This window comes from Plecotus auritus, assembly GCF_963455305.1.
Source record: "Plecotus auritus genome assembly, chromosome: 1".
NCBI classification, from domain to species: Eukaryota; Metazoa; Chordata; class Mammalia; order Chiroptera; family Vespertilionidae; genus Plecotus; species Plecotus auritus.
The window spans coordinates 198,572,828-198,600,116 of NC_137770.1; the positions used below are offsets into that span (position 1 = coordinate 198,572,828).

The following is a 27,289-nucleotide window of genomic DNA, read 5'->3' on the forward strand; positions in this document are numbered from 1 at the left end:
AGAGTGGAAGGAAGGGGGAGAGACAAAGACAGAGAAACATCGATGTGAGAGAGACACGTCGATTGGTAGCCCCCTCCATGCGTCTCCACCTGGGGCTGGGGATCGAGCCTGCAGCTGAGATATGTGCTCTTAACCAGAATCGAACCTGAGACCCTTCAGTCCACGGGCTGATGTTCTAACCACTGAGCAATGGGCTAGGACTACATGACATCTCTTATATCTGGAAACAATTTTGCTCACAAGAAAAGAAATTATAGTCTTCTTTTCTTTGAATATTAATTTTTAAAAGTCAATCAACAAAAGTAAGGTGGGCCTTTCATTTGGATTTGCAAGGGAAAAGATAATTTGTTGACAATCCCCAATATAATAACCTTCAAAAATAAAGGAAGGAGAGAGAGGTAGAAGTGAGGGAGAGGGGAAAATATTGAAATGGAATCCACTGTGGACATTGTCAGTATATCTTACATTGATTCCTGAAGAAGAGCTAGAGAAAGATTTATAATTGTTGCATAAAAATTAATATGGCATAAAGTTAATTCAATTAATATTTATTGAATCCCTATTAGTGTCAGGCACCATGCTAAGTCCTGGATATAAAAATGGTGAATTTGTACACACATGGTCCTTGCTCTGAAGGAACTCACAGTCCAATGGTAGAAAGACACAAAGAAATTTTTAATATGGTATTATAGTGATGAAGATGTGAATAGAATATTCAGGAGCTCAGAGTGGGGCATGTCCAACTGGCTTCCTTAAGAGAGGTGATGCCTAAGGTGAGCCTTAAGGAATGAGTCGAGTTGGACAAGTTAGGAAGGATGGGATAGGAAGAATATTCCAGGTAAGAGCAAAGCCTCAAAGGACATGGTGGTCAAAGAGCAGAGTTTGAAGAAAGGAGAGAAAGGAGATGAGGTTGGAAAGGTAGGCTTTGGAGAAGATGAGTTCTATTTGTGATACATGGAATCCAAGACACTCCAGTGAAAGTTTAGCATGAAGCTAGGTATATGGGGCTGATGTTTAGGGATAGCCTTGGATGAATTTGAGAGGTGGGAATTGATAGTTGAAAAATGTGATAATTAATTAAATCATCCAGGGAGTTTGTACAGAGTGAGAGCTGACATTTGAGACTAGATTACAAATAAAAATCAACATTTGAGAAATGGACAGAGAAAAATGAGTTTAAAAAAGGAGAAAGTGTAAATAGAGAGGCAGGAGTCTGCCTCATGGAAGCCCAAGCAGTAGAATTATAATTAAGGGGTGACTTGTGGAGGCAGGTGGCCTTGCTGTTCTGACAACAGCAAGTTGCTTTAAAAAGTAATCTAAAGTCTGAAGAGGAATTAAGGAGAAAATATGTAGTCTACTCCTGGAGGTGAAGAAAAGAGAGGTTGGGTTATAGCTGGAGGAATATGGGAGGTCAAAGGATAGTGATGACTAGACAACAATGATGATGATGGTGATGATGTATTGCTCTGAGAAGAGAGGAGACTTCAGTATGTTTCTTGATTGTAAGGGAAAAGCTAGTAGAAAAGTAGAAAGCATAAGAGAGATATATACTGACAAAAGGAGGGACTTTTCAGGGGAGGTACACCACATGCACTGAGACTGGAGAGGTGATAGTCTCAAATTTTTTATTATGTGGGAGACAAGGTTCATAGATAATTTGCTGCACCTGAACTAATACTCTGCCCGAACCTCACTATTGAAGATTTCCTTTTCATTTTGTCAGCAAACAATTCACTTTTCCTTGGACTTGCTATCTGAGTCCTGAAGAAACACTGTTCTTATACCATGGGAAGTGGTGCCTCAACCCACCATCATTTTGCTTTCCAGAATGCAGAAAAAGGTATGTGTTTCCCACCTCCCAAACTAATTATGAGTACCCCAAAGTTTATGTTGCAGAGGAGGTACTTGTCAGGATAGAAGCAAAAACCATTATATTTCTCCTCATGCAACTCTTCAGCTTCTTCTTGTGCTATGACCAGCAGAATGTTCAGCTGAGGATCTTAGGACTTGGTGAAGTATATTTGACAGAATTAAAATTTACTCAAGGGGTCAGGCTGTTCATTGGGGTTTATCCCAACTATGTAAGTGAGTGACATAGGTTGGGCAAAAAGGGATGAAAGAGCACTCCAGGTAGAGGGTACAGCATGCACAAAGGTCATGAGGTAGGAAGGAGGGAGGCATATTCAAGGAACTAAATGGTTTGAAGTGAGTGAGATAGAGGGTAGCATGACATGAGGCTGCTGAGGTAGACAAAGCCCAGATCACTGAGATCTTATAGAATTTTAAACTTTATTCTAAAGGCATGAGGAACCATTGAGGAATTAAAAATAGGAGTTCTATAATAAGATTTTAATATTAAAAGACCCTTATTTAAAAGACTCTTCTAGCTTCCATGAAGAAGGGATTGGAGGAGGTAAGAGAAGGAGAAGAAAGAACAGTTTAGAAGCTACCAAAGTCATCTAAGCAAGAGGTGATGACGTCTTGGTCCAGAGTTGGTGGCAGTAGAGACAGAGAGAATAGGGTAAACTACAGTAATATTCAGGAGGTGGAATTGACAGAATCTAACTGATTAGATATATGAGGTGAGGGAGAAGGATCGGTCAAGAACAACCTCCAGGTTTCTGGCTATCAAAACTGTGTAGATGATAATACCTAGCTTAATGATGTAATGATAATGGAGAAGAACCAAGTTTGACTAGAGGGAAGATGATGAGTTTACTCGTATGCACACTGATGATGAGTTTCTGCACTCTGGGTTGGAGGTGCCCATGAGGCATGCAGGTGGAAGTGCTAAGTAGGCAGCTGCATATTCAGATCTGGATTTGGGGGGAATGTTGGGCTGGAGATATGTGCATTTGGAAGGCATCAAAGTGTAGGTGGTTGCTGAAGCGATGAGGGTCACTGAAGTAGTCTATAGTGAGAGTAAAACCAGATCAGAGACCAGGGCCTAGGACAGAGCCATACTTACACCAGTATCAGGTAGAAAGAGGTTGATCTGGCAAAGGAGGCCAAGGAGAGCAGCTGGGGTGTGGGAGGAGGCAAAGGAAATAGTGACAGCACCTTGTTTACATGGGCCTATGCATCTCTGTAAGCTTGCAGCTTCCTTGATTTCTAGTTGGGCAATATGTCCTAGGCCAGTGGTTGGCAAACTCATTGGTCAACAGAGCCGCAGTTTGCCGACCACTGACCTAGACTCTCGATTCCAATAATTACAGGCTGTTGTTGTTCCTTGTGATTAAGCCCCTATCCCAGTGGTCGGCAAACTCATTAGTCAACAGAGCGGCAAACCGTGGCTTGCGAGCCGCATGTAGCTTGCGAGCCGCAGTTTGCCGACCAGTGTCCTAGGCTCAATTTGCATATTTTTGGTCCCAGACCAGGAATAGCTATTTCTCCAGGGTGTAGGGTATTCATTGCTACCAGGTTGGTTATTATTTCTACATTATTTTAGTGAACAGATTCAGAAAAAATATATCATTTAAAGAAAAAAATAATCATGACCAATTTGTATTTAGGATCACAATATTTTTACTTATCAACCTTGATATTATATTTATATTAGAGGCCTGGTGCACGAAATTTGTGCACTCAGTGGGGGGGAGTCCCTCAGCCTGGTCTGCACCCTCTTGCAGTCCAGGAGCCCTTGGGGGATATCCGACTGCTGGCTTAGGCCCGCTCCCTGCTCCCCGCTCCCCACTCCCCACTCTGCTCGGGCCTAAGCTGGCAGTTGGACATCCTTTTTGCAGTCTGGGACCCCTTGCTTCTTACCACCTGCCTGTTGGCTGCTCCTTACCGCTGGGCTCGCTGCTCCTTAGTGCTGCAGTGGAGGCGGGAGAGGCTCCCACCACCGCCACTGCGCTTGCCAGCCATGAGCCTGGCTTATGGCTGAGCGGTGCTCCCCCTGTGGGAGTGCACTGACCACCAGGGAACAGCTCCTAGGTTGTGCGTCTGCACCCTGGTGGTCAGTGCACATCATAGCGACCAGTCATTTTGCTGTTCGGTTGATTTGCATATTAGCCTTTTATTGTATAGGATCTCTTTTCTCTTTATCCTTAATGACATCAATGTAGTATTATTTATTCTATCCCATGATATCTACTAGTAAATAACAGTTTCAGAATAATATAAAAATACTATTATAAATGATATGTTTACTGAAAACACTTTAAGATTCCTTTGCAGTTCTTTTGTTCTTCAGATATATCCACTAGGGATGTACAAATTACTGAACGTTCAAGTCATTTGCAATAACTCTTTTCTGTGCGGTGATGCCACCAACTTATTATACATGGTTAGATTCACTTGTTTAACTTTTGCTTTGGATTTTTAGAGATTGAGGTTTTCACTTTAATTTGTTTTATAATTTTGTAAAACATTTATACATTTACTGTTCCAATTATATGTTGCTGTGTAACAAACTATTCCAAAACTTAGTCGTTTAAGACAAGTATTTTATTCTGGTCATGATTTTGTGGGTCAGAAATTTGAAAAGGGTCCAGGTGGGGTGGTTTGTCTCTGATCCTCAAGGCAGATGGGGCTGGAAGCTCTACCTCTACGACAGCTCTTCATTCTGTATCTGAAGTCGTGGTGCCCTTTGGCCTCTCTCTCCCCACGTGATTGCCTTGTTCTTCATATGGGGTTTTAGCAATCAGGTGTATTTGTAACTTGCACCCTAGCATTTAGTTTACACAATGCCAGAGCAAGAAGTGCTCAAGTGTAATGTATTGTGCTGTGGGGAGAGAAGGATGGGGAAAAGGATCTAAAACTATCTTGTACCTCACAGTGCCCATCTCAATTAAAGATAACCCCAGCCCCAGAGAGAGAACTGGAGGGAGAATAAAGAGGCAGAGAGAGGCGCTGCCTGCTCCCCCGGCCCTAAGTGGCCGAAGCAGGACACAGTATGTCTAGTTGGCAGCACTTGCCTTAAAATGCTTGAGGCGAGGTGTTAGCAAACATTTTCAGGGAACCTTAATGGCCATGATATTCTTCAGTGTTGCTTACACTTTAGCGCAAGTAAGAGTCACGTGTGGAGCTTGTTAAATCTGCAAGTTTCTGGGTTCCCTGTAGATATTCTGATGCTGTAAGTCTAGGGCGAGGTCCAGATGCCCATGTGTTTCCCACGTGTTCTTAAAGAGTCTGTAGCGCTTACCCTGGGCATGCCTTTCACTCTGCTGAACATGCATTTATAGAATGCAATTGGTAGAGCTTCAACCTCATCACTTATAATTTAGTAAGTGCCTTTGAGAAATATTTACAGTATGACTTTTCTCCCCCTCACAGGAAATCAAATTCAGCTTTGCTTAAATTCCTCCCAGGTTCTCTTTTCCCACTCCACCATCATTTTTCTTCTTAGGGAAACCAGCAAGAATTGTATTAGCTCCCTAATGCAAGCTAAATATATTAAGTCAATCTGTCTACCGTTCACGCGGCTGACCTGAGTGAACCTGCAGGCTTTCCTGTGTGATCCAGCTTTATCTACAAACAACTTCATTCATCACCGGCGGCACATTCAGGCCTTGAGCTTAAGAAGAGTCTAGTTATTTGTATGGACAGCTGTACTCCTCTGTGGACCACAGGTCCCAAAGCCCATATGAAGAATTAAAAGTCCTCAGGCCACCCTGTGGTGACAGTCACCTAGCACAGGCCCTGGCAAAAGGACAGCCTGAAGGCTGCCTGTGTATTTGACAGGCAGCACCACCGCGGCAGTATTGCGATGGGGACCCTTAAAGCCGGGGATGTCAGAATATGGGGAGAGCCAGCACAGAACCCAGCACGTGCTCATCACACCTGACACTACAGTATGTCATAATTTGCATGTTTTTTGTTGTTTGCTTTCCCCAGTCATTATCTAATTCATCACCTTTTCCAGATGAGAACATTGAGGACCACAAAGGTGACTCACCTGAGGCCACAAAGCTGGTGTCAAAACAGTTTCAGGCCCAGAACCCAGATCTCCTGACAGCCAGTTTATTGTTACAATATCAAAATGCTCCCCCCCCCGGCCCCCGCAACGCCTGCATTATCCCACTTTTCAAGGATGCTGCATCCTTGCAATCTCTCCAATTTTCATATCCTTCTCAGAATCCTGACAGTCCAGCCTTTTCATCTCTACTCATGTAAATATTTTCATTAAAAAGTGGGAATCCAATACGCCTCCAGTGATAGGAGCATAACCAAGAGGTAAGAATGGAGGTGGCCTGAGGCATAAGGAGGGAAAAGAGCACCCCCGCCAGGGGGAAGGCAAGTCCTTCCTACCAGCACCAACTGTCAGTGCCTTCTCCACTGTCTCGTCCTCACATTACAGTGGGAGAGGGGCCCTTCACCTCCTCCCAGGCCCAGGGAACCCCAGCTCACACGCTTGCTTCCCCATCCATGTCACAGCCTTCAAGGCAGCGGCCCTGATCCAGAGATGGTACCGGCGCTACATGGCACGCCTGGAGATGAGGCGGCAGTGCACCTGGAGCATCTTCCAGTCCATGGAGTATGCCGGGCAGCAAGATCAGGTCAAGGTGCGGTGGGACGTGGGCCGCCTCCAGCCCTGCCTTCCAGCCCCTGGGCAGCAAGGCCCAGGTGCCCAGAGGTGTAGCCGATCTGGACCACTCCTGGGTCTCTTCCCACTCACCTCTAAAGCCAAGTCTTCTTGGGTTCTTCTGTAGCTCCACGATTTCTTCAGCTACCTTGTGGACCACTTCACCCCCAGCAGTCACAATGAGAGTGAGTATGAGCTGCCACATGGCACGTCCTCCTGTCTCGGGGCCGTAGGTCTGGGGTGAGGTGGGAGAGGCACAGGGAGTGAAAATGTGAATCTGGTGACAGCTGGGAATGAGCAAGGAGCACAACCAATAAATGGCAGAGTGGACTCGTGTTCTGGGTTGTCCCAGAAGCACACCTGGAGGTGTGAGTGCAAGGAGTTTATTTGTTAAACACAGGAAACAGGGTGGGTGGGGAAGGAGTGGAAAGGGATGCAGGGAAGAGAAGGCAGCCAAGAAAGGGTGGGCTACTAAGCTAGCAACTCAATGTGCCTGGGAAATAATGCAAAACACACGCCCCCCACAATCCCACCTGAAGGCAGAGGGAACCTGAGTCCTTATATTGGCAGCTCCCGGAAGTCATTGGTTGAAGGCTGCCTGGAGGGGCAGATAGGAAGGGTTGTTAATTCCACAGCGTTTCTGACCTGCCAAGCAGGGCTTTCTGTGGATCCAGGAAAAAGCCCTCAGGCTGGAGATGCAGGGCCAGGCAGTTGGAAATTGCCTGAAGGGCACTGAGCACCATAAATGCCCGGGAACTTGTTTCCTACCTGGCTTTTCCTTTTCTCCTCCTCCTCCTCCTCCTCCTCCTCCTCCTCCTCCTCCTATTTTTCTAATCTTCACCCTAGGATATTTTTCCCATTGATTTCCAGAGAGTGGAAGGGAAGGAGGAGGGGGGCAAGGGGAGAGACAGAGGCACACACATTGATGTGAGAGAAACACATGGATTTGTTGCCTCCCACACGAGCCCCCACCAGGACTGGGGAACCTGCAACCAAGGTATGTGCCCTTGACCAGGAATCAAACCCAGTCCACACGCCGACACTCTCACCACTGATCCAAATTGGCCAGGGTTTTCCTTTCTTCTTAACAAACGTAGGCCCCTAAGTTTCCATTCTTTCTAAGTCGGACACATCTCAATCTTTTAAAATAAAAGTAGAAGGGAATGGACACAAGGACAAACATAACCTTTGCCTCCTGCCCATCCTAACTTGTCCTCACTTTCCCCTTTTCTTTCTCTCTCCTGAGCTGGAGCTGATGCCAGACTGGCCACTTCACACTTTATAAGGTTGGCGAGATTCTGCAGGAACATAACTCTTGTTTGTATATAATAGCCTATGGTGAAACTGGTTTTGTTATATGTTGCTTTACTTAAAGTCACTGAACCTATTGACAACATTAAGTGAGGACCTACTATCTGGTCCAAGGAAAGACTCCTCTGTGTTGCCTGTGGACTCACTGCACGTCTGATTGTAAGCCGCCACCCTTTCTGTCCTGGCAGGGGACTTCCTGAACCGCATGTTCACTGAGGAGAGAGTCCCCCGGGACTCTAATGTAGAGAAATGCAGCAACTATGAATCCATAGAGGTGCCAGACAATTACACGGGGCCACGCCTCTCCTTCCCTCTCCTTCCTGACCACGCAACTGCCCTGGTGGAGGCTTTCAGACTGAAACAAGTAAGCTCACCCAGGAACCACCAACTCCAGGTCACCTGCAGGGGGAGAGCAGATCAGAGCAGAAGGCATGGCCCCAGACTTAGGGTGTTTGTGTCATGGGTCCACTGGAGAGATTCCACTCACTCCTCCTTTGCTTAGCCAGGACCTGTGATCAATCACCAGGTCCTATGCACTCAAAACGTCTCCTAATAATGTAATCCCCCTTTGTTCATCCATCCCACAGATAATTATTGAGCACCGCTATGTGCCAGCGTGTTCTGGACATGAGGACCCAGCAATGAGCAGGACAGACACACAAGTCCCTGTCCTCATGGGGCTGACATTCTAGTGGGGAGACAGACACATAATAAATAACCATAAATGAGTAAATTATGTACCCATTCTCTCCATTCAGAACAAAATCCCTGCAAATAGCCAGGCCTCCCTTGTCAGAACAGTTCATTTATTATTACTTGCCCAGGCCCCAAGTAAATTGTGTGTATTAGAAGGCGATAAGAGCTATGCAAAAGAATCAACTAAGTTCTAGGTGGGGGAGGTGGCAGTTTTAGCCAGTGGTCTGGGAAGGCCTCTGAAAAGGTGATTTCTGAGCAAAGGTCAAATGAAGGTGGTGAGGGAATGCACCATGTGGACATCTGGGGAAAAGCATTTCAGGCCCAGGGAATAATTGGAAAGGGCCTGAGGCAGGACCTTGCCTGGACTGCCCAGGGGCCTTGGGAAAGCCACTGTGGCCAAAGAGGAGGGAGCCAGGGAAAGAGTATTAGGAGATGGAGGCAGAGGACAGGGGCTGAATTTTATTCTTCTGAAAGAGATGGGGAGACATTGAGCACAGGAGTGCTATCATCTGGCTTGCTTTTAAAAGTAATCATTTGTGTGCTGATAGAGTGTAAGGAGCAAGGGCTGAAGCAGGGAGGCCAAGTCAAGAGGCTACTGCAGTAGTCCAGGCAAAAGACGATTGTGGCTTGAAATGCTGGTGTAGAAGCAGAGGTGGGGAAAAGTGATCGGATTCCGGCTCCATGCCAGATTCCAATCCTTCCCCTCTTTCATATGAATTAATTCACTGCAGGAGGAGTTGGGGTGGTTTTCCCAGTAATGTCAGGATTACTCAGTACCATCAGCATGCATGCACTTATTCATACTTGGCTGAACAATCATGTGTTTCTCCCCAGCTAAAGGCCAGGGGGGCTTTCATAGAGCAGATAGAGGAAATTAGTTCAACATTTGGGTGACGGTGAAAAGCAGAAACAAGGGTAGAAGATGGATGAAAAAGAAAGGATCTGTGCATTGGGTCCCAGGGGCAGTTGATTAGGCTCACTTTTGGGGAGGACCGTCTTCCCTCACAAATATCAGTGTTGTTCTGTTCCCTCCCTCCTCTTCCTCCTAGTAGCAGCTACATGCTCGCTATGTCTTGAATCTTTTGCATGAAACTAGAAAACATCTGGTACAGCTGCCAAACATCAACCGGGTCTCCACCTGTTACAGTGAGGAGATCACTGTGTGTGGTAAGAGCTGGTCTGAATTGGTTTTATATGCTAGAACCAAACTAGAAAACTCTGCCTGTGGTGGGGGAGGAGGAAAGGTGGGGCTGGGGGGAGGGGGGATGGAAAGGGTGAGGGGGGTGGGACTCAATGGCCAGGTGGGCAGGCCAACTTCACTCCTTCACACTGAGAGCAATCGCATATTTGCTCCAGTTACTTAAACTAGAGGTGGTTCAGTGAGGGACTAGGGGGCCACAGGGCCCAGCCTCTGCTTTATTTTCCCAAGCAATTCATATTTGACCCCAAACTCATGCTCTCCATTCAGAACAAAAATCCTGCAGACCCTCCCTTGTTAGATAGTTTATTTATAACTAGAGGCCCGGGTGCACGAATTCATGCATGGGTGGGGTCAGGCCAGCCCGCCCTGATTGGGGCTGATTGGGACAGGCCAGTCAGAGGGATGGGACATGGGAGGTTGGCTGGCTGGCCCTGCCCCCAATCGGGGGGCAGAGGGGGGCGGCGATCGGGGCCACAGTGTGCGTCAAAGCAACTGGTCATTCCTGTCATTCAGCATTCTGGTCGCTTGGCTTTTATATACTGTATATAGATTGCTTGACCAGGCCCCAAAGCTTAGTGAATATTCCTGCCATCCACATATATTGTCCCAGACAGAAATCCTGTTAGTGACAATTTTTCCACCTCCTTACGTTTTCAGTGATATTTTAGATGGTGCCTCACACTTTATATTATAGATGGACGCCCCACACTTTAATTTAGGGGAGGCAGACTGTGGTACAGCAGGGATCATAAAATGGCAGTTCTAGGAACATACAGGTTACAGATAGGTCCTGAAATAGTCTTAAATTTTAAAAATTAGTTTCCAATATTTGAAAATTAGAGGATTTCATATTAAAATCCATATTTCCAACTTCTCTTGAAAAATCTTGCAAAACTGACCCATAGGTGAGTTGAAGCTTCTGTACTAGATGGGGTGAAATGTCTCCCATTCTCATCTGGATCTGCAGCCCCATGCTATTCTGTCCCATCTTTGCTTCAGAAAGAAGACAGGTTGTTTACTATTTATGATAATCATGCAGGAGAAATGCTGTGTTTCTGCTTTCAATATTAACTACCCCTGCAACAAGGGAAATTATAATTATTCCTATCTTACATATGGAAAAATTACCTAATCATAAGTTTTATAACCTTGCCAGTTTTTTTCTGAGTATTTTCCTTTTGTTAGAGTAAAAAATGAGAAACAATGATAAGGACCAATCAAAACTGATATTCCTTTTCTGTTTTTGTTAGGAGATTTACATGGTCAGTTGGATGACTTAATATTCATATTTTATAAGGTATGAATGTTCAATTTAAGTTTCTGTCTTTCTCTGAGGTACAATTTAGAAGTTTGAATACAGTATCTAATAAGCAAATTGCTTGGATTTTAAAATATTAAATATACATAGCATATTTATACATATAGAAAATATTAAAACACACAGTAGAAAATATATAATAAAAAGCCAGCATTGCATTATATTCTACTATATAAACTGTTTAAAAAATACAAAATCTGAGGTTAATAAAGAGAAGGAATCATTATTCAGCAATTGATTTTCTTTTTTTTCAAATAAAGAGAATTATTTATTATCAAAGCAGTTGAAAGCTATTTTCATATCAATTTTTAATTATAAAATGTAGAGCATATAGCAACATATAGTATATGAATATTCTGTTTATGTAGTATAACTTTATAGATATACTGCATTTCGCAAAGCATGTTGCCATGTATTATCTTGTTTAATCCTAAGGAATCTCTGGCAGTTGTTATTGTTAATTAAAAACAATGCTGCCAGGACTTAAAACTGGCCTTTGGATCTCAAGTTCAGTGTCCTTTGCACATACCACATTACAACACTCTGGCTTTGCATAAAACATTTATTTTGATGAACATGTCAAACCTCAGCCTGGCTGGAAAGGAAATATAAGATGAATGGAGAATATTTCCATCTCTTACTGACGTTTTACATTTGGAGGAGAGCCAAAAACTCAGAATTGGTGTTAGATCTGATGTAAATGTCAAGTACATGTTGTCTTAACCTGATTTCCTACTCCCTTCTTTCTCTGCCTCTCCTGGGACTTAAATCCTTGTTGGGAAGAATGGCCTCCCATCCCCAGAGCGAGCCTATGTGTTCAACGGTGATTTTGTGGATCGAGGCAAGGATTCAGTAGAGATCCTGATGGTCCTTTTTGCCTTCATGTTGGTTTACCCCAAAGAGTTCCATCTTAACCGAGGAAACCATGAGGACCACATGGTAAACTTACGGTACAAACCAAAGCATGCTTGGTATTTGATATTTACTTGTTGCAATTGTAAAAAGTTATTTAGTCAGAGTTCCTTATCTGTTAGATGCTTTTAAAAATAGTTTTTCAATTTTATAAAGTAAAATACACAAGATAATACATTTAAAAAGTTTTTTAAAAAATTTACACATTATCCTACTATTTAATAAAACCATTAATTTTTTTTACATACCCATACTCTTTATCATATAAACAATGAAGTTTAACTACAGAAAAATTAAGGAATACAGATAAGCAAAAAGAAGAAAAATTAAAATATACGATAACTTTTCTACCCAGAGATAATGTTTAGTTGTAAACATTTTGATGATTAGTCTCTTTTCTATATAGTTAAGTACATGTATAAGAATATACATTTTATAAAAATGCAATTGTGTCATAACTATTGTCACTAAATTTAATATCTATTTTTGCTTCTAAATCCAGATATGGCTTCACCAAGGAAGTGATGCATAAATATAAGGTGTGCTGCCTCTAAAAGCAAAAGTTTCTCTGAGCTCTGAATAGCTGACTGAAGTATTTGAAACTTAGTGTCTTGTTCATGTCATTGTTCAGATACACGGCAAGAAAATACTACAAATACTGCAAGATGTTTTCTGTTGGCTTCCACTGGCCACTCTGGTGGATGAGAAAGTCCTGATTCTTCATGGTGGTGTGTCAGACATGACCGACCTAGAGCTTTTGTCTAAACTAGACAGGCACAAGGTACTGACTGATAATGGAACTAGTGCCCATTTTACCAAAATACGCAGTTTTACTATCAACATAAAATAAATGTTATCTTGCATGCTGACTCCAGTTGACTAAAAAGGGCTGTTAAGATAAACCATTAGGCATGGCCAGTGTGGTTCAGTAGTTGAGCATTGATTTATGAACCAGGAGCTCACAGTTCTATTCCTAGTCAGGGCATGTGCTGGGGTTGTGGGCTTGACCCCCAGTATGGGGTCTACAGGAGGCAGCCAATCAATGATTCTCTCTCATCACTGATGTTTTTATCTCTCTCTTTCTCTCCAAAATCATTAAACATACACTGAGTGGCCAGATTATTATGATCTCTGAATGCATAATAATCTGGCCACTCAGTGTATATCCTATATAATAAAAGGCTAATATGCAAATTGTCCCCTCGACCAGGAGTTCGACCAGCAGGCAGGCCGGCCAACCGCCCATGTCCCCTCCCCCTGGCCAGGCTGGCCGGACCCCACCCATGCACGAATTCATGCACTGAGCCTCTAATATATATATATATATATATATATATATATATATATATATATATACACACACACACACACACACACACACACACACATACACACACTGAGTGGCCAGATTATTATGCGTTCAGAGATCATAATAATCTGGCCACTCAGTGTGTGTATGTATGTGTGTGTGTGTGTGTATATATATATATATATATATATATATATATATATATATATATTTTTTTTTTTTTTAAATTAGACCAGCAACTTTCAACCTTTTTTTTTTTTTTTAACTCATAGCACATAAAATTCTGTGGTACACCAAAAAATATATTTTTTGCTGATCTGACAAAAAAAATAGGTATAATTTTTATTCATTCACACTGAACAGCTACTGTGTTAGCTGTTGTCATTTTTTTTTTTTAATTTGACAATCTAAGGGAAAAGAGGTCAGTGTCCCTGACTAATGTTCAGGTGTTGCATGTTTTAAAAATTCTTATGGCACTCTGGTTCGAAAATTGCTGCATTAGATCATTAAAAGGAGAAGGACTGAGAATCCACAGCTGGGCTCAGGGAGCAAGTTGCTGTTACCAATAGTGATGTTTGCCATGGACGTGGGAGTGTGGAGCTAGTACCTGTGTTTCCATCCCCGATCTAATAACAGTTGGAGTAGAGAAGCCATAAGATACCATACATGTGTAAGAGTCTATCATTAAAGGAAAGCAGTTCTGTTACTTATAGTTATGCAATCTTGAACAAGTTACTTAACTTAGTGTAACCTCAGTTTCTAAAACTGTACAATAGGGATATGAATAACTATATCATAGATGTTGTGAAAATTAAGTGAAAATATATATGCATCTGCCTTACAAAATTTATACTCAGTAAGTGGAAATAGTACTAACTCCATTTGGCCGAAGTAGCCGACAACGTCAAATAACAATGGCTTAGTATTTATTTGTTTCTCATGTAAATAAAAGCTGGAGGCCAGCAGTCCAGGACTGGTATAGTAACACCACAAAGCCATCGGAGACCCAGGTTCCCAAGTTGTATTATGGCCCAACATGGCTGCTTGAGCTCCAGGCATCATGACCCCAGTCTAGCCAACATAAATTAGAGAGCAAAAGGAAGGCATGCTTCGTCCCTTTAAGGACATTTGTTTGTACACACAATTTCTGATCACAACTTTGTCATATGTCAACACTTAGCTGAAAGGCAGGTTGGAAGGTGTAGTCTTAATTTCAGGTGGTGTCTGTAAGAATCTGGGTTTTTATTACTAATGAGGACGGATAGACAGATATTGGTGTAGCAACACTGCTTAGTCTGTCCCTATGGCTCCCAGATGCACACCTTTCTTCCCACACACAGAATCATGTTCATCCCCTCCTCAAGGGAGTCTACACTCAAGTCTCATCCACTTACATCCAGCTCAAAGCCTGAGGTTTCTGGATTCTCTCTTATAGTTGATCTTTCTATCACGCTCTCCCTCTCCCTTCTGCTCTGAAATCATTAAAAAAATATTTTTAAAAATTGGAAAATTATAAAGCCTGGATTCAGGTCCTATCTACTTGGTTTGACTATGGCTCCTTGAGGACTGATGACTGAAAGATGTTATGTATCCCTGCACACCAAACTCTGTGTTGGGAAGAGAAAAGGTTAACCCCTTGGCAAAGGTGGAAGAGGGGAGGCTGGCAACATTTTCAATAGCTCCCTGCAAAACTCCTCTTAATGTCTCCACAGTCTCAACCCTTTCATGTTCTCGACTGAGAGGGAGGGTCCCAGGTGATGTAAAACCAGCTCTTAGTATTTCCTTTGTCAGTTCTGCATGTTGTCTGGTACCTCATTGTTTTTGTGTGTGTGTGTGTGTGTGTGTTTTTCAATCCAAACATTTCTATTTAGCTGCATCCAGGTAGAGACAGCAAGTTATGATAGATCAGATTATCTGATGGGAAGAATCACATTTAATTATGTAAATATAGGAGAAGTGGAAACTTTGGGAAAGATTGCTAGAGATTCCCGTGGCTTAGCAAAAAGCTAACTTCCCAGCGGTTGGTTTGCAAAGCTCTGGAGAGGGGTGATGTCTTTTTTTTTTTTTTTTAAATATATTTTATTGATTTTTTACAGAGAGGAAGGGAGAGGGATAGAGAGTTAGAAACATCGATGAGAGAGAAACATCGATCAGCTGCCTCCTGCACACCTCCCACTGGGGACGTGCCCGCAACCAAGGTACATGCCCTTGACCGGAATCGAACCTGGGACCCTTGAGTCCGCAGGCCGACGCTCTATCCACTGAGCCAAACCGGTTTTGGCGAGGGGTGATGTCTTGATCTGTACAGAGTCTAGGGCCACTTGGGAGGAAAACACAAAGAAAATGGGCTCTGAGGCCAGTTAGCTGGATTCAGTCCTCGTATAGTCTTGGTATCTCTGTGCCTCAATTTTCTTATCTCTACTATAAATAAGGATGCTACTTCATAGAGGTGTGATGGCCAATGAATTAATTCATGTAAAACTATAGGTGAGGATGGTATTTTATAGGAGTGGCTCATGGTTAATCAATTAGTTCATATAAAGTGTCCAGGACAGCCCCTTTTTGGAAAGGGCTCTCCATATGTTAGCACTGTTATTCTCCTTAAGAATCAAAGCGAGGGATGCCTCATGGAGCAGATAATAACATCCTTAAAATAAAGGTATCTGAGGGGGACTGATAGTCTGGCCCTCGATGTGAATTGGCAACGAGGAAAGCAAGAGGTGATTATGAGTCCATTCACATTTTGTGGCTTTCACTCTCTGTGCCCAGGGCTGGACCTGCCTAGGAAATACTTAGCACTTGTCCAATGTTAGAGAATAACCTCTGTTCTGTTCTCTTTCATCTGGACTCCTCCTCAAACATCACACAGGTTCTGCTGACCTTCTCTGAGTGGCCTTCTTTGTTGTTGCCCTCAGCCAGCCCACGCCAGGACATGGCTTTCTGGTGTTCTTGTATCTATTTGCAGAGGCTCTTGTTCTCTAATGATGATATCCCGTGTGAACCAGACCTTCGTCACTGATATCCCTGTGGGAGTTGTGTCCCTCAGTTTGCACTGTGGCATGCAGGCAAGCCACAAATGGCTGCTCAATGCTACAGCTCTGCTCTGTGGCCTGGCCACTCTCTTTCCCATGACCATAATTCTTTCTGCTGTGTCCTCCATGTTCTCATCCTGGTCCCAGTACCATGATGACTCGGAGTCAGTGAGAGGGACCGTACTCAACCCCTCTTCTTAATTAGGCTAAAAAGAGGTGTTCCCTTCCCTGGTGAGCTAACAGGTCAGCTAGCACTCCTGTAAAATGTGATCTCACAGCAAGTGTCAAGAATTCCCTGTTCCAACATTTCTCACCCATAAGCTGCCTTTCTTCTCCTCTGCTTTAGTATCTGTGAAACAACAGAAAAGTCAGTAAGGGCTCATCTTCCTGAGAGAGAGGTGCCCTTTCTCATCTTTGTCTAAAATCACTAAGCTCCCAGAGAGAAATCGTGACATAGGTTAGCATTTATCCAGTTATCTGTGGTGAAGGACCAGGCTTTATAATTTTCCAATTTTTAAAAATATTTTTTTTAATGATTTCAGAGCAGAAGGGAGAGGGAGAAAGTGATAGAAAGATCAACTATAAGAGAGAATCATTGATCAGCTGCCTCCTGCACACCCTCCTCTGGGGATAGAGCCCGCAACCTGGGCATGTGCCCTGACCTTCTGGTTCATAGGTTGATGCTCAACCACTGAGCCATGCCAACTGAGCAATTAACTTCCAATTTTTCACAGATTAATACTTTTATAAAACCTGAATAACTAGAAAAATGAAATTCAAACAAAAAATAAAAGGCCACGGGTCATGTGCTTGAATGCCATAGCACTACCAACTGGCTATAAAAGTTTCTAAAGGCTCACTCCCAAGTTCTGTGCCTATCTTGTCCGGGGTCAGGACAAACCGTTCACAGACCAGCACTTATTTGTGGACCCCAGTGTGAGGAGCATTGGCCTGATGCTCAAAAAGGACCTCCGGTTTCATTCCATCATCTGTGTGTTTTCTGGACATTTGTAGATTGTTTCCACCTTGAGGTGCAAAACAAGAAAAGAGAACGAGAAGCAAGCGGAGGAGAAGGGAAAAGGCAAGCAGATGAGCCCCGCAGGGAGCCTCTCCCCGTGGTTTCTCCCCCAAAGCCGCTCTCTCCCCTCTTCGCCCCTTCATCTCAGCTCCCACAAGACCCACAAAGCTGGACGCTCCTGCAGCGTCCCCTGCAGCATCCTCCCGGACCCCAGAGGGCTCTCCCGGCAGGTGAGGCGCTCCGTGGACCTGGAGCTGGAGAGGTGCCGGCAGCAAGCAGGCTTCCCGGTGATCAAGGAGAAGGAGGAGCCCTGGCTCTTCACCCCAGAAGCTGACCCTGCAGCCTGGGAGCATCTAGAGCCCACTCAGGAGGAGTGGAGGCAGGTGGGTGTGGCCAGGAGCTGCTCCCAAGATTTGGCGGCCATCAGGAGGGACCAAGGATTTAAAAAAAACCATCAAATCTCATCTTTCCATGTAAATTCAGGGTAATTTTTTGCCCATCTTTCTCTATCCCTGGGGTTAGAACATCCCAGGAAGATATTAGTATTTGCCTAACGACTCATATATTTTAGAGTTTTGTGAAGGATAGGAAGATGTAGGCTCTATTGCCTGAGTAAACTTGGTTTAGTGACCTAGCATCACTGGGGTGAAAGGTAAGCCACGATTCCTTGGATGCTATTGTTTTATTTTTTGTTTGTTTGTTTTAATGTGTCAGAAAGATGGCTGCTGTAGCTCAAAGCCTAAGGGCTGTCAGTAGCTCCTGTCCTCCTCTGTTATCAGGCAACCAAAGGCTTTTCCAAAATCTCTGGAACTGTGTCACATGGCTACCCCTAGCTGCAAGGGAGGCTGAGAAAGCAAATATTTAGCTAGACCTCAAACGCTCAATCAGGGTTTTGTTAGCAAGGAAGAAGAATGGATATTGAGGATGTATTCACAATGCTTGCCAAAATAGAGGCATACCTCGTTTTATTGCACCTCACTTTATTGTGCCCTACAGATGTTGCATTTTTTTTCCCAATTGAAAGCAAGACCTTCCATCAGCAAAAAGATTACAACTCGCTTCATTGCTGTTCCTTCTGCTCTTCCTCCTCCTCTTCTTCTTCCTCTATTCATAGAAATGACTCTGAATAAATATCTGTCTAGTTTTTAGGAAAGACACCATCTCTGTTCTCTCCAGGTTGTGGATATACTGTGGAGTGACCCCATGGCTCAGGAGGGCTGCAAGGCCAACACTGTTCGAGGAGGAGGCTGTTATTTCGGGCCGAATGTGACAAAACAGCTGCTACAGAAATACAACCTGCAATTCCTGATCCGCTCACACGAGTGCAAACCCGAAGGCTATGAATTCTGCCACAGCCGCAAGGTGAGTGGACCCTCTGCAGTATCACAAGAGCGGTCCCTATTGCTCCTCCCAGGTCTGGGTAAGCGAAGGCTTCTCACAATCAACTGTGCCTTGTATTTGTTACCCACTTGCAAACCATAACCGGGATCTTCACAGTAATTTATCCTTGGCTTTTAGAGCCTCTTTAAAATTCAGTTTTGTTTGAGGCCTCCAATACCCTGAGAGGAGAGTAAGGGGAAGTTTGCTCCCATTTCATGGATGCAAATATGGCCTGGGGTTTTCCCAGCTACATCTCTGTTCTTCAAGTCACATTGCTCGCTGTCACATGTCTCAAACTGCAGCACAGAATAACAGGACTTCTGTACTGTGCGCCAGGCAGGAATTCTGGATTGTCTTCTCCTGCCTAACCTTTGGGCATCTCTAAATCCTGCAATGTTTGCCTAGGCTAATACCATTAGGGTGAGAGTATTCCCAGGAATACTAATTCTACAGGAGAACAATAGTTTTTCATGCAGAAAAAATAAGAGATCAAGTAATATGATAAATGTTTGGTTAAATACTTATATAAGTTTCTTTATTGCAGGACTTCTAAGGACTTTTAATTTCCTATATTCATTGTAAATCCCCCAAAAAGATGCAGTGTGTAGCATTTTCCAATATATTGACAATGGAAAGTTTTTCACAGAGCGTCTTGGGGCCTCTACACTGTGGGAAATTGCTTTGAGGCCTCACACCAGCTAGTTCAGTGGTCAGCAAACTCATTAGTCAACAGAGCCAAATATCAACAGTACAACAATTGAAATTTCTTTTGAGAGCCAAATTTTTTTTTTTAAATATATTTTATTGATTTTTTACAGAGAGGAAAGTAGAGGGATATAGAGCTAGAAACATCGATGAGAGAGAAACATCGATCAGCTGCCTCCTGCACACCTCCCACTGGGGACGCGCCCGCAACCAATGTACATGCCCTTGACCGGAATCGAACCTGGGACCCTTGAGTCCGCAGGCCGACGCTCTATCCACTGAGCCAAACCGGTTCCGGCGAGAGCCAAATTTTTTAAACTTAAACTTCTAATGCCGCTTCTTCAAAATAGACTCACCCAGGCTGTGGTATTTTGTGGAAGAGCCACACTCAAGGGGCCAAAGAGCCGCATGTGGCTCATGAGCCGCAGTTTGCCGACCACGGAGCTAGTTAGTAACTTATTTATGTGCTGGTTATAAAGGCCATCTGAGATCATTGGGCCCAGCTGGCCTCTAAGTTGAATCAATGAAGTTTTTTCTATGACTCCTCCTAGTTTTACTTGGGACAACAATGTGAAGAAAATATGTTGTGGATGTTCTATCAGAATTCAAGTTTTTATTACTTGGGTCACAACTCCTGCCCTACTAGCATTAATGACTTTAATGTCCTCACATAGGTGAGGACAAGGAGAAAGAGCAGCCCCTGAAATTGGGTTGGACCCTCTAGGATTGAGGGCAAAGAATTCTCCAGTGAACCTGAATGCCTGTCTCTCTTCTCTTGATTCAGGTGTTAACCATCTTTTCTGCTTCCAACTACTATGCAGTTGGCAGTAACAGAGGGGCCTATGTCAAACTGGGGCCAGCCTTGACCCCACACATCGTGCAGTATCAAGCTAACAAGACGACCCACATGCTGACCATGAGGCAAAGGCAAGACTTTCCAATGAGTGTCTTCAGAGAAGCAGAATTATAGTGTTTATAGAATCTTTGAAGTGTCAGATGTTATTACAGTTATCTAAATTCTAAGTGAGAATTCAGATTTTGGCTCTTTCAGAAGTAAGGCGGATCCATAATAGACATTATAGGCAGGCATCTCTTCCTTCTCCACACACTCCAAAGTCTCTACCTCTTCGTCATTAATGGAAGGAACAAATTTGTTTCCTGCAAATTTGCTTTTATTGAAATTTTTCTCAGTGGGTGCATCTTGGGTAAAACCCATGGTCCAGCCACCAAGTCTTTCCAGGGTCACTCTTCTGTTCTCTCTCATCCTTAAAGAATTTGTGCTATCCCATTAACCACAGCCAAAGGTTAATGGGATAGCACAAATCCCCTCTCTCGGGATTTGGCAGATGGATTTCAGTGTACACACCTGTTAACAATGGCCCTTTCCTCCTGGGAAGGAAATATATGATATTACTTAAATGGCTTCTGTTGAGATGATTCTGAGTTGTAATCTTAGAACATATCACACATTAAGTGTTATTATAAAGCATATCTATCTCACAATGAACTTATAAAATACATCATGTAATAATTTCTGCTTTTATATATGAAATTATTAAGGAACAGAGGTTAAATCAGCTGGCCCATGGTCACACAGCTCATAAGCAGTGAAAGTTAGCTTTGACCCAGGTAGTCTTTTTTAAGAACTCATACACTTCCTATGCAAATATTTGCCTCCCACCAAAAAGAGGGCTCCAGGATATAAAGCTACTAACAGATACAGTTTTAGTGTCACTAAACAAGCTTTTAAAATTTTCAGATAAACTAAATTCGAAATCAAAACAAAGTTAGTGTAAGTCCATTGGAAAGAACACATTAATATTTAGCATCTGCCTTGTGTGAGTGCTATAAAAATACATTATTTTAAATCATTCTTGAGTCCAAAACACTCAGAGTTATTAAACAGTCAAGTTATTTAAAAAATTAAGGCCAGCATTACTTTAAAAAGAAATATTATGTGAAAATTTAAACTCACCAAGCAATAATAATTAAACCTACTGTGCAGCAGAATCATCTGTGGAGCTTTATAAAAAAACAACAACAGTCATCTGAACCTCATCCCAGTTCCACCAAATTAGAGTATCCAAGGTTGGGCCCCAGGCACCTGAAATGCCATGATTTCATATGATTTTAGTGTTGTCATACAAGAGGAGTCACTGTATGGAATCCTATAAATAATATGTTTAATAACATAGTGAAAGATCACTCAGCTCTTTGAAATATTCATTGATTGCATCAGAGCAAGTACAACATCATCCAGAAGTCACTTGTCCAACAACTTCAACTATTTGGACCACAATGGAGAACTTAGAAGGAAGGGGGGAAGTGCTTCTGACCAGCCATAATTGACATCTTAATGTACAAGAACTCAGTATGATGTGTTTTACTTAGAGAAACCCTCACTCAGAATTCACTTACTTTTGGTGTAAATCCACATCTCACAATAATAGGTTAGCCAGCCTGGCGTCCACCTGTCAAAATTGATTCCTAGCTCCACCCCTTATTAGCTATGTGACCTTGGGCTTGTTACTTACTCTGTAATGAGCATAATAGTCTTACCCACCTCAGTGGGTATTGTAACTATGAGAAAACGAGATAAGTGTTATCTTGTTATTCATAAATCTTGCCTTGTGACTGTTTAATTTGATAATAAATTACAAGAAAAGCATGATTTTTGAAAACAGATATAATTTATTGAGTGCTTTTTAAGTGCCAAGTTTTCTTCTAAGTGCAGTACATGAGTTTACTCTTTTATTCTTCACAATAATCTTGTGAGGTAGGTAATATTTTTATCCCTATCTTGCAGATAGGCAAACTGAGGTACAGCCAAGTTATATAACTTTACCATACTATTCTATACTGGTCGGGACAGCAGCATTCCACAGAATACTTCAAATTTATCTTATTTGTGCATAGCAGGGGAAAGTGGGGCAGCAAGCCGGGGGTGGGGGGGCGGGAATAAGAGATGGAACTCTTCCCTCAAAAACTGAACCCTTGGGAAGTTGAGATATTAAGAAAGAGAGAGGCAAAATATAGTAAAACCCATGACTTTTTCTTCTATAGTAAAATGTTCCTTTTTTCTTTTTTTCTTCTGTCCCAGGATTAGCAGAGTAGAGGAGTCAGCTCTAAGAGCTCTGAGGGAGAAGTTATTTGCTCATTCCTCAGATCTTCTTGAGGAATTTAAGAAGCATGATAATGGTAAAACTGGTAAGTTAATCAAGTAAGATATTCATAAGGGAAGGAAGCTGATAAAAAACAACAACAACTTGTTTCACAGTAGTTAGCAAATAAATATTTGCTGAATGAACAGATGGCCAAAAGACTTCTTTGACAACTTCTTCCATTTAATTCAAGTCAATGTCCAGTTATCTTTTCTAAATATTAAAATTCCATGCTCTTAACAGATTATGAACTTGGCTAAATATAGATGGTAAGGGTGAAAAGAAATGGAGTCCAGGGAAGGGTGACCAGGCCAGAACTAAGCAAAAAGCAACAGGTGGGGCAGGTTACAGAAGTTTGCCCAAGATTAGCAAAATTTTAATGATTTGACTTCTTGTTATTGTCAAGTGTGTATTTACCTGTTCTTCATTTTATTATAAAAGTGAGCGGTTTTGTCTTTTGGAATGTGTAATGGACATTAACCACATGTACTCATATTAAAAAACAGCAGTAACTGTCATACAGTCATAACAATATTTTTTCCTATACAAGTAAACAACCAGTGCTGTATTTGTATAATGGTTTTTGCTGTTATTTGTCTGAGGTTTGTGTGATTTCCAGTAGTATCGCCAAATATAGCAAATCAAAACAGGATGCCGAGTTAAATTTGAATTATGGACAGATAATAAAAATCTTTAAATATAAGTATGTCCCATGCAATATTTGGGATATACTTCTACCTCGTGGTCTGTCTGAAATTTAAATCTAACTGAATATCCTGTATTTTATCTGGCAACTCTACTTTCATGACCATGACCAACAAAAATAGTGACAGTGCCTAATGTTTCTATTACCTACGGATAGTAAGAAGAATGTCAGGTTAAAATGGTACCCACTGTTAGGCGGGGAACTGGACGTATAGGTGACAAGACAACAAGTCTGCTCTTTCCTGTAGGTCTAATCACCCTGAGTGACTGGGCAGCAGCTGTGGAGTCCGTGCTGCATCTAGGACTGCCATGGCGGATGCTGAGGCCACAGCTGGTGAACAGCTCGACAGATAACATGCTGGAGTACAAGTCCTGGCTGGAGGACTTGGCCAAAGAACAACTGAGTCACGAGGTAATGATGAGAAAATGGGGGATGAGGGCTTATTGTGGACCATGAAGCCCCTTATGGAGAAGTTTGAATAAGATCAACCAAATATTGAGAACCCAAAAAGGAAGATGAATGGGAAAAGGGAACAACTATTTGTTGAGTTTCCATGTGTCAGACTTTACGGTAAGGGATTTACATATGTTGCTTCAGTTTATCCTTAAAATCACACCAAGAGAGAGGTATTATCAGCCCCATTGTACTCATGAGGACACTGATCACAGAGGTTGAGCTACCAACCTCGGATCATAGAGTTCCTAAGTTATAGAACTGAGACTCAAACCCAGGTCTGACTTCTTTGATTTCATTCTGCTTCCTCCATTAAAAAAGTATTTATTCAAGAAATACTTGTTGAATACGTAATGTATTTGAAGCTATGGGCTAGGTACTTTTTAAAAATAGCTCTATTGCAATGTAATTCACATTCTATACAATTCATGCATTTGAAATGTACAATTCAGTGATTTTTAGTATACTCTCAGATATGTGCAGCAACCACCCTGGTCAACTTTAGAACATACGTATTTACCATGCGCTACAAACTCTTAAGCCATTAGAGCATTTGGCAGGCTGAAGGGGGTTGAAGGTGAAAAGATGGTAAAACATCTTCAGGTTTTTTTAAGAGTGTCTTACTGTCAGGTTGGATTGTGTGTTGATTATATATTAGGGAAAGCTAAACATAAGATATAGAAGGAAGGTGAGTTTTTTTCTTACAGAACATACAGTCAAGTTTGCTGGAAACACTGTATCGCAACCGATCCAACCTGGAGACCATTTTTAGGATCATAGACAGTGATCATTCAGGTAAAGGCCCTCATTTTCCTATCACTTCTTTTTTTTTTTTTTTTAAATAAATCTTTATTCAGATTATTACAATTGTTTCTCCTTTTCCCCCCCATAGCTTCCCTCCACCCGGTTCCCACCCCACCTTCTGCCCTTACCTCCCCCTCACTGTCCTCATCCATGGGTGTATGATTTTTGTCCAGTCTCTTCCTGAACCCCCCCGTACCCTTTTCCCCCTGAGAATTATCAGTCCACTCCCTTTCTATGCCCCTGATTCTATTATATTCACCAGATTATTCTGTTCCTCAGGTTTTTAATTCACTTGATTTTTAGGTTCACTTGTTGATAGATATGTATTTGTTGTTCATAATTTTTATCTTTACTTTTTTCTTCTTCCTCTTCTTTAAGAATACCTTTCAGCATTTCATATAATACTGGTTTGGTGGTGATGAACTCCTTTAGCTTTTTCTTATCTGTGAAGCTCTTTATCTGCCCTTCAATTCTGAATGATAGCTTTGCTGGGTAGAGTAATCTTGGTTGTAGGTTCTTGCTATTCATCACTTTGAGTATTTCTTGCCACTCCCATCTGGCCTGCATAGTTTCTGTTGAGAAATCAGCTGACAATCGTATGGGTACTCCCTTGTAGGTAATTAACTGTTTTTCTCTTGCTGCTTTTAAGATTCTCTCTTTGTCTTTTGCTCTTGGCATTTTAATTATGATGTGTCTTGGTGTGGTCCTCTTTGGATTCCTTTTGTTTGGGGTTCTGTGGGCTTCCTGGACTTGTAAGTCTATTTCTTTCACCAGGTGGGGAAGTTTTCGGTCATTATTTCTTCAAATAGGTTTTCAGTATCTTGCTCTCTCTCTTCTTCTGGCACCCCCATAATTCTGATGTTGGTACGCTTGAAGTTGTCCCAGAGTCTTCTTACACTATCTTCAACTTTTTGGATTTTTTTTTTCTTTTTGCTTTTTCGGTTGAGTGTTTTTTGCTTCTTTGTGTTTCAATTCTTTGACTTGATTCTTGTGTTCATCTAGTCTGTTGTTGGGTGTCTGTATAATATTTTTTATTTCAGTCAGTGTATGTTTAATTTCTAGTTGGTCCTTTTTCATATCTTCGAGGGTCTCGTTATATTTATTGGCCTTTTCTAGGATATTCTTGAAAAGCCTTATAACCGTGGTTTTGAATTCTATATCCAGTCGTTTGTTTTCCTCCATTTCTTTCATTTGTGATCTGTTTCTTTGACGCCGCATTTTCACTGCTTCCCTGAGTTGGTAGGGTAGATTTGTGTGCTAGGTTTCCTATATGGCCCAGTGGGTCGGCCTCCCCAGTTAACCTGAGGTGGACACTCTTGGTGCACCCCTTTGTGGACTGTGTGTAAAGCCTTGTCGTAGTTAAGTCTTGATTGTTGTTGGTATCACTGGGAGGAACTGACCTCCAGGCCAGTTGGCTGTAAGGATCAGCTGTGTCTACGCTGGGAGAAGTTCAGTGCTGGAGACAGCCTTATAGGATTAGACTTGCCAAATTGCAATAGCCTCTGTGCTCAGCTTGGATGGGGTGGAGTCTCAGGGCGGAGCAGACAGTCTTGGCTTCCAGTCAGCCTTGCCCTTGTGCGCGTGTGTGCCTGCAGACCTCTGCCTTCCCCAGCTCCCGAGTCTCCGTCCGAGAGTCCAGATTCCCCCCACAAGAGCGTGGGTCCCCAGGGGCTCGCCTGGAACTGGGGTTCAGTGCAGTCAGAACTGGGGTTCAGTGCAGTCAGGAGCTTCGGACTCCCTTCTGCTAGGGAAAGCCTGTGGCAACCTCCGCAGCCTTTGTGCACACTGGCGCGCGCGCCTCCAGAACCCTGCCTGCCGGGGCTCCCCCAGGTCTCCCCCGGGTCTCCAAGTCTCCGGGTGCCTTTCTCTCTACCTGACAGTCCAGACTCCCCCTGTATGAGCCTGGGTTCATGGGGTTTCGCCCGGGACTGGGGTTCAGTGCAGTCAGAACTGGGGTTCAGTGCGGTCGGGGGCTTCCTTCCCCCTTCCGCCAGAGAAAGTCAGCCAGGCTCTCAGCCACCCTTCCTCTCTGCGCACAAAGACCCTTTGCCGTACCTCCAATTCTCTGTGAGCTTTTCTCTTTCCTTCTAGTTGTAGAATTTTCACTCAGCCAGCTTGCCTGTGGTTCTGGATGGTGTCCGTTCTGTCTTTTAGTTGTAGTTTTGAAATTGTTGTGCGAGGCAGCAGTTTAGGTGCTTACCTATGCCGCCATCTTGGTCTTCTCTTATCGCTTCTGACACAGCAAATATTTTACCTCCCACCCTTTGGGCTTCTTTCTGAGAATGTAGCTCTCTACCGAAGCACTTTGGAAGCCAAGGAAATAATGGCAATGCTTATAAATGGCAGAAACCAGAAAAGTACTTGAACAATACCAGCAGTCTATATAGAAGAGGGATTGGGCAGAGAAGAATCAAGACCAACTGAATGAGAACTTCTTATAGGAAGAATAATTATTAGCGGATGAGAGCAGGTGTTCTTGTAAGAATGTCAGAGGAAAATGAACCTTGAAAACTAGGCTGATTAACTGAAGTGACTTCCTCTCTCTGGTAAGGGTTCATCTCACTGGACGAGTTCAGGCAGACTTGGAAGCTGTTCAGCTCTCATATGAAGATTGACATCACAGATGACTGTATCTGTGACCTTGCCCGGAGCATTGACTTCAACAAGGACGGCCACATTGACATCAATGAGTTCCTGGAGGCTTTCCGCCTTGTGGAGCAGTCCTGCTCAGAGGGAAATGCCTCAGATTGCCCATAA

The 27,289-nt window shown here is 42.9% G+C and overlaps 1 protein-coding gene across 1 annotated transcript; it reads left to right on the top strand.

The window, feature by feature from the left end:
* Positions 1-1,785: 1,785 nt before the first annotated feature.
* PPEF2 (protein phosphatase with EF-hand domain 2) lies at positions 1,786-27,289 on the top strand (the record flags this gene model as incomplete). The annotated part of the gene is made up of 16 exons (XM_080679821.1): positions 1,786-1,840; positions 6,379-6,506; positions 6,654-6,711; positions 8,026-8,201; positions 9,586-9,700; positions 10,985-11,031; positions 11,836-12,002; positions 12,467-12,503; positions 12,596-12,745; positions 17,320-17,706; positions 18,500-18,685; positions 20,193-20,335; positions 22,509-22,615; positions 23,523-23,686; positions 24,436-24,523; positions 27,084-27,289. The coding sequence occupies 16 exons, from the start codon at positions 1,786-1,788 to the stop codon at positions 27,287-27,289; spliced, it is 2,214 nt and encodes a 737-aa protein (XP_080535947.1).